Genomic DNA, 13,032 nt, shown 5'->3' with positions numbered 1-13,032 from the left:
TTCACAAAAAGAATGTTATGCCTAGAGTATAGTTCGGATACAGTTCTTGCCTAGCATGCAAAAAGCAGTGAGTTCAAGCTGCATTCCTGTATCAACTGAACATAGTGGTCCATGTGTGTGAAGTATGAAGGTGGAAGAATCAAAAATTCAAGCTCATCCTCAACTGTATAGTTTTAGCCTACTTCTGTAGTATCCAAGACTTTGATACCTTGCTCCTGATACCAAAAAAGATGAAGGTACTTTTAGCTGGCCAGTGGTGGAGTTGCATACCTTTAATGCCAGCAGAGGCAGGTAGAGTTCGAGGCCAGCCTGATTTACAGAGTGAGTTCCAGGACATCAAGGGCTACACAGAGAAACCCTGTCTGAAAGAACAAAACAACAAAAAAAATGAGGGTATTTTTATCAGTCAGATCATAGTGGCATAGTTTGTAATCCCAGCATTTAGTAGCATTATATATAATAAGCTTTTTACTCGTAGTAACTTCCCCAAATAAAAGATCTTGATCACTAAAATACTGTGGTTAAAAGGTGTATTGTGGCTTTCCAAGGGTGGCTCTCATGTCTACATTGACGCCCTGAAGTAATAGTTAATGTTTTTTTTCTTTTTTTTTTTTTTCTGTTCTTTGTTTAATAAAGTCTGTGAACTCTTAAAAAAAAGTGTATTGAGAAAGGGTCACCACAAAATGAAACACTTTGTTAATATGTATTTGCATTCTCCAATGTAAACTAGATAGAGGCTAGCTAGGGATATAGGTCCTTTATTCTTGAAGTACGGAAAAGGCCTGTAGTTTCATTTTCACATTCACAAATTGACTAGGAAATGTGGCAGGCTATCATCAGTCAATCACCCATCAATACCTAGCTCAGAGTCAACCACTGAAGGAAAATAACAGACTTACTTTCAGGACTTCTGTCAGAATCATGGAGCCATTTGTCATTGTAAATCTTTATAATGGCTGAGCCTTTTGTTCCATCATACTTTAAGTAGTGTCCTTGAGACTGACTAGTTAAGAAATCTGAAACTTGACTGGGCAGTGGTGGCGCACGCCTGTAATCCCAGCACTTTGGGAGGCAGAGGCAGGTGGATTTCTGAGTTGGAGGCCAGCCTGGTCTACAGAGTGACTTCCAGGACAGCCAGGGCTACACAGAGAAACCCTGTCTCGAAAAAACCAAATAAAAAAAAAAACCAAAAAACAACAACAAAAAAAACACTGGCCCTCTCCCATATTCCCTCTTTTATCCTTTAGAAAATAGCAGAACCAAACCTGTATTTCCCTTCATAGCTTAGAAGCTAAGATTGGCAATATCTCAAGATGGGACATTATTGCCCATTGCAGTGGAATTAAGTGGCCTCTTACTACATGGCTACTAAGTATAAAGGATTCCTTTCCATACTAATAGGTTGTCCTGTTTAGGGGAGGGCAACTGAAACTAGGACAGAACCAGGCCCACAATTTTGTCCACTTCACTTGCTCACTTCTCTTCCAGAATATATGCTAGCCTTACTTTGACTTTGAAGAATTGGCTCACTGTGGGGGCTAGCAGCCTGGGAGTTTTTGTAGGGCTGGCCAGCAGGGTGGAAATCAAGGAATTCCAGGTGAGAGTTTTTGTTGGAGAAGCCAAAGCCAAACAGGGCTTCAAAAGCTCTTCTCAGACAGATTTCTTAAGACTAAATAGAATTTCATTGTGTGGATAATGCCACATTTTATTTAGCTTTTAATGAACGTCTGACTTGTTTCTAACTTTTAAATGAATTAAATATTTTTTAATTTGTTTGAGACAGGGTGTGGCTGTGTACAGGTCATCCTTGAACCCAGGATCTCTCAGCCTTCTGAATGCTGGGACTACCTTTCAGCTTTTATGAATAATGCTGCCATAAATGTATAGATAATCTGTTTGAGTCCCTGCTTTCTATTTTAAGTCTGTGCCCAGAAATGAAGTTGCTAGATCATGTGGTTATTCTATTTCTAATGTTTTGAGGAGCTGCCTTATTTATCCCTATCCACTGCTATGTATTTCACATTCATTTTACATTTTTATCAGCAATGTTACAGGGGTCCTGTCACATCCTTTCTAAAGGATTTTTTTTTAAATAGCAACCATGTTAATGTGTGAATTGTTATTCTTATTGTAGTTTGATTTGCATTTCTCTAATAATTGTCTTCAACATTTCTTCATGTGCTTATTGATCATTTATATGTCGTTGGAAATGTGTGTATCCAAGATATTGCTGATTGTTTTTTTAAACCAGTTGTTTTTCCATTAAAGCTGGAATATTTTTGTATATTTTGAAAATGAACCTCTTGTTAGATATGTGATATATAAATACTTTTTCCTTTCTATGGGTATGCTTTTTACTCTGTTCTTCTATGCACATCATTTAATTGTTCATTGTCCACTTTGACGATTTCTTTTGTTAGTTTTACTTTTAGTGTCATTTTCTAAATTGATACCATGCATTGTGCTTCTTTTTGTGGCAGCGAATTGACATGGGTCGGTTTGATCTTATTGGCCTGGAGGGTCGAGTCTCTCGATATGAGGCTGACACATTTCTGCCCCGCCACCGTCTTTCTCGCCGCATACTGTTAGAGATAGCTACTGCTCCTGATCCCCCCCCTCGTCCCAAGCCAGTCAAGATGAAGGTCAACAGGTACATGTTTAAAGGAATAAGGGGATGGGTTTCTTGAAACAAACAGCAATTAGAATAGAGAGACTTGAACATTAGGTCAGTTTGTGCAGCTTTTATCAGAGTGTGCTGCAGTACAGGGATTGAGGAAGCAGAAGACTGGAGGACACTGGGAGGCACCCATGTTGCTGGTATTTTGTTCTTTCTTTTTTGTGCTTTTGGGTTATCTGATTCCCTGCCTCACTTAAGGTGATCACTTTTCTTTCTTCCTTTTGCTTGTTTAGATTTTCTGTCTTATCTTAATTTCTTTTGTGACTTATTTTCCTTCTGTGCCTATTTAACCCTTTGATTTTTCCTCATAGGATGCTGCAGCCAGTGCCCAAGCAAGAAGGCCGTACAGTGGTGGTAGTGAACAGCCCACGGGCTCCCCTTGGCCCTGTCCCAGTCCGTCCCCCTCCAGGCCCTGAGGTCTCAGCCCAGCCCACTCTTGGTCCAGTTCCTCCAGTGTTGCCAGCACCACTCATGGTGTCGGCTTCGCCTGCTGGAACCCCAGTTGTTCCTGCATCCCGGCCGCCTGGACCTGTTCTCTTGTCTCCCTTGCCAAATACTGGTCCTCTCCCCCAGGGTGAGTTAAAAGGAAACCAAGTGTAATGGAATTACTTCTCAGTACAAAGTAGTGACATTAAATAGTTCAAGGATTAGGAAGCATAGTGTTCTTTGGGGGGAGGCAGGGAGGATTTGGTTTTTTTTCGATACAGGGTTTCTCTCTATAGCCCTGGCTGTCCTGGAACTCACTCTATAGACCAGGCTAGCCTCCAACTCAGAAATCCACCTGCCTCTGCCTCCCAGAGTGCTGGGATTACAGGCGTGCGCCACCACCGCCCAGCTCAGTGTTCAATAGAGTAGAAGGAATGGTATTATGGAGGCTTTTCAGCCTAGCTAAGGTATTTGTCACGATGTACCTGACAGATGTTTGTATCTGCAGTGTTGCCATCCCCCATGGGAGTCATGAGTGGGACCTCACGGCCTCCCACACCAACCCTGTCATTGAAGCCAGCCCCACCTGCCCCAGTTCGGCTGAGCCCAGCTCCACCTCCAGGTTCCTCCAGCCTGTTGAAGCCCCTCACAGTGCCACCAGGCTACACTTTATCTCCTGTTGCTGCTACCACCACTTCCTCCACTATAGCAACTGTCACCACTACAGCAGTGCCAGCTCCAAATTCTACACCACAACGCCTCATCTTATCTCCTGAAATGCAGGCTCGTCTGCCTTGTAAGTTATCTGGGCTATGTGATGAGGATCTTCATGCTAGAGAGCTATAGGAAAAGAACAGGGAGAACATAAAGTTTTAGACAGCTAATTCACATTAGGTATTTTGCGCAATAATTGTAAATCATAATTAAGCGACATCAAGAAATTCACAGTTTCTTCTGTGGCAGAGATGGCCCATAGATGTGTAAATAGTGGTAAGTTCAGCAGGGTAAATACTTGAGGATGATGTTGACTCTGTTAAATTACTTACCCATGTGTGTGTAAAGCCAGGGTTCAGTCTTCTAGACAAAGGGAGAGGGAAGGAGAGAGAGAGAAAGAGAGTGAGTAAAGAGGTAGTGATTATCTGTTTTGTAGCAGGCCATTAGAGAATGTAAAGGAGATTACAGACAAATGGCTTTGGCCACAAAGCTCTCAGTGGAGGTTTACTTTGTTGAACATGGCAGATATGGGAGAGATATACATTCAAAAGTGATGTGTACTCTGTGGGGGACTAAGATGTGGTTTTGGACATGAGCCCTGTGTATATAATATATAAGGCTTTCTCTGTTTGTAGCTGGAGAAGTGGTCAGCATTGGACAGTTGGCTTCCTTGGCACAACGTCCAGTGACTAGTGCTGGGGGAAGCAAACCTCTCACCTTCCAAATCCAGGGCAACAAACTGACTTTGACTGGTGCCCAGGTGCGCCAGCTTGCTGTGGGGCAGCCCCGCCCGCTGCAAAGTAGGTAAAACCCACCCCCTGTCCTGCCTTTTTCCTCCTTACTCTGTCCTTTGTTTGTGTGACTCTTTGGCTGTCAGCCTTAATGTTTCTTAGCTTTGGTGGGTAGGGCCAGAGGGTATGGTTGGAAGGGGTCTTTGCTAAAAATGGGAAAAGATGATTCTAGAGCAGTTACTTCCTGCCTATTCTCTCTCCTGCTCTTGCCTCTGCCCTCAGGCTGATAGGTACTTGTTTCTCTTTCCCCCTCTCTCCTCTCTCTCCTCTCTTCTCTTTTCTCTCTCTCTCTCTCTCTCTCTCTCTCTCTCTCTCTCTCTCTCTCTCTCTCTGTTTTCCCTTAACCCAGGGAATGTGGTGCACCTGGTGTCAGCAGGGGGGCAGCACCACCTCGTCAGCCAGCCTGCCCATGTGGCCCTCATCCAGGCCGTGGCCCCGACCCCTGGCCCCACCCCTGTCTCTGTGCTGCCTTCGACCCCCAGCACCACCCCCGCCCCCACTGGCCTCAGCCTTCCGCTTGCTGCTAACCAGGGTGAGGCTCTTGGCCTTTGTATTTACTCTGCCCTTACTTGGCCTTGGTCTTTCAGGCATGCCCTGGGCCTATGTGTCTAGCCTTCCCTCAGTGTTGTTTCTCTTGCCAATATTTCTACTATTTGTCTGCCTCTTTTCCTTTCCCTGGATGTCTTCCATCCTTTGGGTCTCTTGTTTCTTTTCTACCTTCCTCTCAATGTAGCTTCCTCTTACAGTGCCTCCATCCATGGTGAACAATACAGGCGTGGTGAAGATTGTAGTGAGACAGGCCCCTCGGGATGGATTGACTTCTGTTCCACCACTGGCACCAGCACCCCGGCCTTCAAGTTCTGGGCTTCCAGCTGTGCTGACATCACGCCCTACGTTAACCCCCAGCCGTCTATCCTCACCTACTCTGGGTACTACTCGTACCCCCATACCCACACCCACTCTGGTGAGGCCCCTCCTCAAGCTGGTCCACAGTCCTTCGCCTGAAGTCAGTGGTGAGTTAATAACGGCTGAGGCCAGAAATTTTTATGAGACATGAGTGAGATATTATCAGTCCTTAAGTTTTCTTAGTCACAGTGGATTCTTTTGTTAGCATATTGTCTTAATTTGCTATGAGTCTCAAGCTTGACCTAATCCAAGATACATTTCTCAGAATCCTAAAAAGTTTAAGTGACCCTATTTCTTTAACTTTGACCTCGTGTTGTGGGACTGAAGGCTTTCTGGAAAATTAGTGAAGCTTATGGATTAGTGGAAAGGATGGAACAGGTAGTAGGAAGAGGAACAGAAAAATAATTCTTCATCAAGCTAACTTGTCCTCTGTGTCTCCACAGCTTCATCACCCGGAGCTGCTCCCATGACCATCTCTTCCTCTCTGCACATGCCATCCTCACTCCCGGGGCCAGCCTCTTCTCCGATGACAATTCACAATTCCTCTCCCCTTTCTAGTCCTGTGTCCTCTCCGGTCTCAGTCCCTGTGTCATCTTCACTTCCCATCTCTGTTCCTACCACACTTCCTGTCCCAACCTCTGCCCCACTAACCATCCCTATCACAGCCCCCTTGCCTGTTTCAGACTTAGGTCCAGCCCTGTTGACCAGTGTGGCCCCAGCACTAGCTGTTGTCTCAGCAGCCTCTGGACCACCTTTGGCATCAGCTGGGGTTTCCCCATCAATGTCAGCTTTGGCTCTAGGTTTGGCTACTACTCCAGCCCTGTCCCCACCTCAGACATCTGGTCACTCTCTGTTGTTGGCTACCACCTCTTCACATGTTCCAGGATTGAACTCAGCTGTGGCCCCAGCATGCTCACCTGTCCTGGTGCCAGCTTCAGCTCTGACCAGTCCTTTTCCAGTGTCACCAAGTTCAGCTCCAGCTCAGGCTTCCCTTCTGGCTGCAGCACCTTCTACATCTCAGGCTTTAGCCACCTCTCTAGCTCCTCTGGCGGCTTCACAGACAGCAATCCTGGGCCCTTCTCCAACTCCTTCTCTGGCTCCGCTTCCTGTTCTGGCTGCATCACAGACTCCGCTTCCAGCTATGACTCCACCATCAATGTCAGGAACCCCTTTACCCTCATCATCATTGGTATCAGCTCCAACTTCTGTGTTGGCTCCCTCATCAACTCAGACTCTGGTATCAACCCCAGTTTCATCACCTCTCTCAAGCCTGGCTTCTACTCAGACATTGACCTTAGCCCCAACTTTAGCACCCACTCTTGGTGGATTGTCTCCGTCTCAAACACATTCTTTGGTAACAGGGAGCCCTCAAGGGCCCTTTCCAATTCAGACATTGTCATTGACTCCAGCATCATCCCTGGTACCAACACCAGCCCAGACACTATCTTTAGCACCAGGAGGACCAGTAGTTTCAACTCAAACCTTGTCTCTGGCTCCAGTACCCCCTCTGGCTCCAAGTTCTCCAGTGGGCCCAGCTCCAGCTCACACACTGACTTTGGCTCCAGCAGCATCATCTGCTTCACTCCTGGTCCCAACTTCAGTGCAAACACTGACCTTGAGCCCTGCTCCAGTTCCTGTGCCCACTCTGGATCCATCTGCCACCCAGACTCTAGCACTGGCCCCAGCCTTAACACAGGCTCCAGCTTCCCAGGCGTCTTCCCTTGTTTCGGCATCCGGTGCCGCTTCCTTGCCTGTCACCATGGTAAACCGGCTACCTGTTCCCAAGGATGAGCCTGAGACACTGACTCTGCGCTCTGGTCCTCCCAGCCCTCTTCCCACTGCTACCTCGTTCAGTGGGCCCCGGCCTCGACGCCAGCCCCCACCACCACCTCGTTCCCCTTTCTATCTGGTAAGTTTTACTTCCACAAAGGAATTGACAGTTGAGTTTTCTTGTAGTGTTTGTAGAGTGGCTGGAACAATTTCAAAGTTTAGTGTACTATTGGCCAGGTTACATTTGGGGATAGGCTCCTCCCTCATGGGTGTGTAAAACAGAAATGTTAATGTCTTATTTCCTCATAGGATGTTTAGTTCAGGTTTTGGTGCTAGGAATTGTACCCAGCACCAAAGAGTAAACTCACAGTACAGATTGACCTAGAAACAGAAATGTCCAGCAACTTTAGATTCTTTTTCTCCCTATTAAAGATGTTGATTATTCTTTGTTAAGCCTATTCTTTCTTAAGCAGAAGTTTCACTACTGAGCTATATCACCTATGCTTGCCCTCTTTTAAAAATTTTTTTAAAAAATTTTTATGTGTATGTATCTTTGTGCAACTGTGCACATGTGAGTACAGATGTCTTTCAAGGTTAGAGAGGGTATCACCTGTTAGGAGCTGCTCGGTGTAATGCTGGCGTACTTTTTTTTTTATGAGACCATCTTACTGTATAGCTCTGGCTATCCTGGAGTGTGTGCCACAGTGTCCAAACCAGTACTGCCATTCTTAATTTCTAATCATTAAGTCATTGCTCCTTCTCATTTTCTTTCTTTCTTCCTCCCTTGCTGCCTCTGTCTGTCCATCTTTCCCTCTCCCTTCCCCCTCCCCCATCCCCTTTCTCTCTCTGCCAAGGGTCTTACTACGTATCTTAGGCTAGCCTGGAACTTACTATATAACCTAGATTCGCTGTAAATTATGATCCTTCTACCTCTGTTTGCCTTCTGTGGTTTATGACTTCTTACATGTTTATTTGGTCATTTGTATGTTATTTGAAGAAATGTCTATTCAGATTATTTACCATTTTAAATTACTGTTGAGGCCCACCATTTTCTCTTTGTGCTAGGAATCAAAACCAGGCCCTGTGTTTGCCAAATACTGAGTTTTAAGAATTTTTTCTTCTTTTAATGATGTTATTTGATATTTTGGAATTTTCTGTAGTATATTTTGATCATGTTCTTTGCCCTCCCCAACTCCTCCCAGATCCTCCTTCATACCCACATCAACTTCATTGTTCTTCCTCTTAGAACAAGCAACAACAAAAACAAAGAAAAACATGGAGTCTGATATGTGTTAGTCAACTACTCCCAAGCTTAGGGTCTACCCTGGAGTGTGGTTAATATATACTTGATGTCACTCTGCTAACAAGAACTGACTTTTACTCTCCCAGTAGCTGTCAATTGTGAATAGCTTCTTTTTCTGTTGTTTGGTTTGGCTTTTGGTTTTTGAAACAGGATCTCACTGGCTTTCCTCTGCCTCAGAGTGCTGAGGTATGAACCACCAAACACCTGTCAAGAATAGTTCTTGACTAGGGACTGGCTTCTTCTTCCTCCCCAGAATGGTTACTGAGGTCCAGTTTTGCTTTTGTTTTTGTTTTGTTTGTTTGTTTGCCCTTTTCTATTCCAGGGATCAAATGCAGGGCTTTCAGCTTGGTAAATAAGAGCTCTACTATTGAGCTATCCAGAACACTAACATAAAGTTAAGAGAATGTACTTTTTTATGTCAACAATCAACAATTAGAGTGATCAAGGTCAAATACTAGTCATGTTATATGACATTTGCAGGTCAGTGAATAGAAGACAAAATAATTACATAAAATGATTATATAAAACTATAAGTATTGTGAATGCTTTGACAAAAGGCGGATTTTTGCTTTTGATTTTTAAAACAGTCATTATATAATCTTGACTGGCCTTGATTCACTGTGTAGATAGGCTGGCAGCCTCAAGTTCATAGAGATACTACTCACCTGTGCCTCCCAAGTGCTGGGGTTAAAGGTCTGCCCCACCATGGCTGACAACAGTCCCTTGGTTTTACAGACAAGCTAGAAAGGTAGATGTGGGAATGAAATCAGTTATGGCTGCTTCATTTTCCAGACTGACAAGTTGCTCTAAAATTCTAGATACCTAGGTGACTGTTTAGTGAGTTCCCACCCATCACATTTTATTTTCTGGCTCTTGGCAAAAAATTTTGACATTACCCTTCTGTATCTGTTCTTAAACTTTTTAAAACTAACAAATGTGTGTGCTGGGTTGCTTTCAATTTTCCTAACTTCCTTTTTTAAAATGAATATTAGTACACTGTAGCTGTCTTCAGACACCAGAAGAGGGCATCAGATCTCATTATAGATGGTTGTGAGCCACCATGTGGTTGCTAGGAATTGAACTCAGGACCTCCGGGAGAGCAGTCAGTGCTCTTAACCACTGAGCCATCTCTCCAGCCCCCTAACTTCCTTTCTTTCCTTCCCACTCCTGTTGAACCCTTTGTTCTCAAGACCCCTCCTACTCTAATGTTTTTTGTGTTTTAGTTTTGGTGACCCATTAAGTTTAATTAGACCTACTTACATGAGTGTTAGTGGGGTGACTATTGACCGATGTCTTTACCACTAAAGAAAATGACTACCTTTTTCCTCATGAACTGCCACTAATGGAATGTTAATTAGTTCCATCTAGTGAAGGTAACCAGCTACATAGCTGCTGTGAGTTCATGAATGCAACAGCTATTCATGTCCAGAGACATCGTTTCATAGCACACTGCCTCATTATCCAGCCCTTACAGTCTTTTCTATCCATCTTGCTTTGTTTTCTGGGCTCTTGAAGAGGTGATATAGATGTCCTATTTAGGGTGAACAAGTAACAGTCACTTAATCTCAGCACTGTGACCAGTTACCACACTCTGCAAACAGAATCTTCTCTGCCCAAAGATGACAGCAGTGCTCATCTGAGTACAAGTATAAATGTTTAGGCTGCAGTTGGACACTGTGTCCACTTAGTAAAACAATAATAGATGTCATTGTGTCTCATGTCTGTCTCCCATGAGGTGAGGAGGAACAAGTTTTCTCCTACTCTTGAGTGCCAGGAATTGAACAGGCTTGCGTGGCAGATAGTTTTACCCTGCGTCATTTTTCCAGCTTAGGCTTAGACTTTTAGCCAAGTTTAAAGTACCAAGCATGGATTCCTTTCTGTGGAGGATACCTCAAACCCAAGCAAAAGTGGCATGTTAATAGAGGTAACCTCCATTACTGGGCACATCTTGCCTGGCATGCTGGTTTTATAATTTGTAGAGTTCACAGCCAGGAAAGACCATTGTTGACTTCTCCAGCTGCTTGCTGAACGTTCTGTGTACTAACACAGCCAACGAGGAGCAAGCTTACAACTTATTTGCAATTTAATTTCTCTGTCCTAGTGTGTGGAATCTTCTGCAGTAGAGTTTTAGTATCTAATCTGATGGGAAACCAAGAGCAGTGGGAGAGTCTATGTTGTTTGAGAGCCTTCTGGGGACTCCTGACCAACAATTCATACGGAGATATGTAATGCTTGGCAACTGGCTTTTGTTTAATAACCTATAGCTTTTAAGAATAGTGCTGTCCACCCGTGCAGGTTACCCACTCACTTTTTTTATTACTCTTAAATTATGTATGTTTAAGGGTTACAGTGATGGCTTAGTGGTTAAGAGTACTTGTTCTAACAGAGGACTGGAGTTCAAATCCCATCACCCACATAGTGGTTCACAACCATCCATAACTCAACTTCCATGCGATGCAACACCCTCTTCTGGTCTTTAGGTCACTGTGTGCATACATGCGTGTGTTCCTGTTTGTTTTCATATGAGCGTATATGCACATGAGTGTACATACATACAAGTACAGGGACTGAGAACGGGTATCAATGCTCCTCTATCACTCACTATCCACTGATTTGAGATCTGATGCTCTCTAAATCTGGGATTCACAATTTATTGGCTATGCTGGAGCTGAACATCCTCACAGTTCTCCAGTCTGTCTTCTTCAGTGCTGTTACCACAGGATTTCTGAGGATGCCTAGTGTGGTACTTGAATACTGGGATCCATACTCAGGCCTTCATGATTGTTCAGCAAGCACTCTTAAAATACTAGGTCCTATCTCTAACCCCCTTAATTATACATATACACAAATTGTTTATTCACTTTGAAACTGGGTCTGTCTATGTAGCTCTGACTGGTAGGAACTTATTATGTAGACCAAGCTAGCCTGGAATCTACACCCTGTGTTTTTGTTTTTGTTTTTTTAAATTTAGCTTATAAGTTCTCTCTTGGCACTTTTCTCCTTAGTTTTGGTTAATCTTTCCCTTTTCTTCTGCTCGGACCCCACTCCCCACCCACATTTCTTTCCATTCCTGATAGTCTCTCCCTCTAGAGCAGCGGATCTTAACCTTCCTAATGCTTCAACTTTTTAATACAGTTCCTCATGTTGGGGTGTCCCCAAACCATAAAAATGCTTTTGTTGTTCTTCATAACTGTAATGAAGTTATGAAGTTGCTGTTACAGACTGTAATATAAATATCTGAGATTCAGAATATCTGATATGTGGCCCCTGTAAAGGGCTATTTGACCCCATTGAGAACTGTTGCTCTTATGTGTATTCTACTCACCTTCTTGGCTTCTACAGGCACTCCAAGTTAATCTAAAAATTCAAAACTAGGATCCACATATGATAGTTTGCATGGAACATTTTTTCTAAGACTTGAGTTACATCACTAAGTATATTTCTAGTTCCGTATATTTTTTCCTGAAAATTTCACAGTTTGATTTTTCTTTTTCCCTGACTAAAACCCAATTGTATCTTTATACCACATTAAAACTTTTTGTTTGGTGTTGGATTTTGTGTCAGTGATTCAACCCAAGGCCTGTGCATGCTAGCTAACCATTCTGTCACTGAGCTACATCCCAAGCCACTGAATTTCTAAATTGTGGATGATTCCTATAGGAAGTGTCAGATGCACATTACCACAACAGATTTTAGAGTGGGGGGGGGGGGGCGAGGGGTGTTTTATTTTTGTTTTGTTTTGGTTTTCCACCTAACGTTGGTTCTGGGGATCAAATATAGGTTGTCAAGGTTTGTATGGTCAAGATTTGTATGGACTTTTGTTCCTATAGCACATTTTTGGCATCTATTCACAGACTGATGGGAATTTAGACTAATGGAATTTCTTAGCTTGTGAGTAGAGCAGGAGAGAATGTGGATGTGCATATATCTTTGTAACAGGGTACTACTATCCACCAACAGTGAATGAGAGTATTTTTCTTATGTATTCTAGCATTTGTTGTTGGTTCCACAACTTTTAGAGTAAATTGTCCAGAATACACAACAAAGAAACATTTAAAGCCAGATGTAGTGGTGCACACTTTTAATCACATTTCTTGGGAAGCAGAAGCAAACTTATTTCTGTGAGTTCTAGGACAACTAGGACTACAAAAGTATCCCTGTCTCAAAAAAGTTTCATTGATAATGCCATTAATTCATAATTTGAAACATAGCATAAATACTTAGGCAATGAACCACATGAAATCAATGACTTCAGTAAGAGGCTTCACATGTTATCACTAGATGATTTTATATGTTACATTTGAAACAGATGCCTGTATCTATTTAGAAATAAAATGATCAGAACAATGTAGAGATGTCTGACTCCATGTAAGTCTACCATATGTCTTGCCACTATGAAGATTGTAGAATTTATTCAAATTATCTGCCAATCTTAGAGTGTTTCT

General features: G+C 43.2%; 2 protein-coding genes across 5 annotated transcripts in view; one reads left to right on the top strand and one right to left on the bottom strand.

Moving 5' to 3' along the window:
- Septin1 (septin 1) overlaps window positions 1-13,032 on the bottom strand; it is a 502,205-nt gene that overhangs the window by 312,239 nt on the left and 176,934 nt on the right. The window lies entirely within an intron of this gene.
- Srcap (Snf2 related CREBBP activator protein) overlaps window positions 1-13,032 on the top strand; it is a 49,096-nt gene that overhangs the window by 21,138 nt on the left and 14,926 nt on the right. For 2 of the 3 annotated variants that reach the window (XM_052197976.1, XM_052197975.1), the window contains exons 19-25: window positions 2,481-2,650; window positions 2,989-3,251; window positions 3,612-3,899; window positions 4,453-4,617; window positions 4,958-5,140; window positions 5,355-5,621; window positions 5,958-7,423. In XM_052197976.1, coding sequence (XP_052053936.1) covers window positions 2,481-2,650; window positions 2,989-3,251; window positions 3,612-3,899; window positions 4,453-4,617; window positions 4,958-5,140; window positions 5,355-5,621; window positions 5,958-7,423 — 2,802 coding nt within the window. The remainder of the gene's footprint in view (window positions 1-2,480; window positions 2,651-2,988; window positions 3,252-3,611; window positions 3,900-4,452; window positions 4,618-4,957; window positions 5,141-5,354; window positions 5,622-5,957; window positions 7,424-13,032) is intronic. The other variant, XM_052197977.1, reaches the window with a different exon arrangement.

This window comes from Apodemus sylvaticus, chromosome 1 (genome assembly GCF_947179515.1).
Source record: "Apodemus sylvaticus chromosome 1, mApoSyl1.1, whole genome shotgun sequence".
Classification (NCBI taxonomy): Eukaryota; Metazoa; Chordata; class Mammalia; order Rodentia; family Muridae; genus Apodemus; species Apodemus sylvaticus.
Note: the sequence above shows the minus strand (reverse complement) of the source record. Positions and strands in the feature narration are given on the sequence as shown.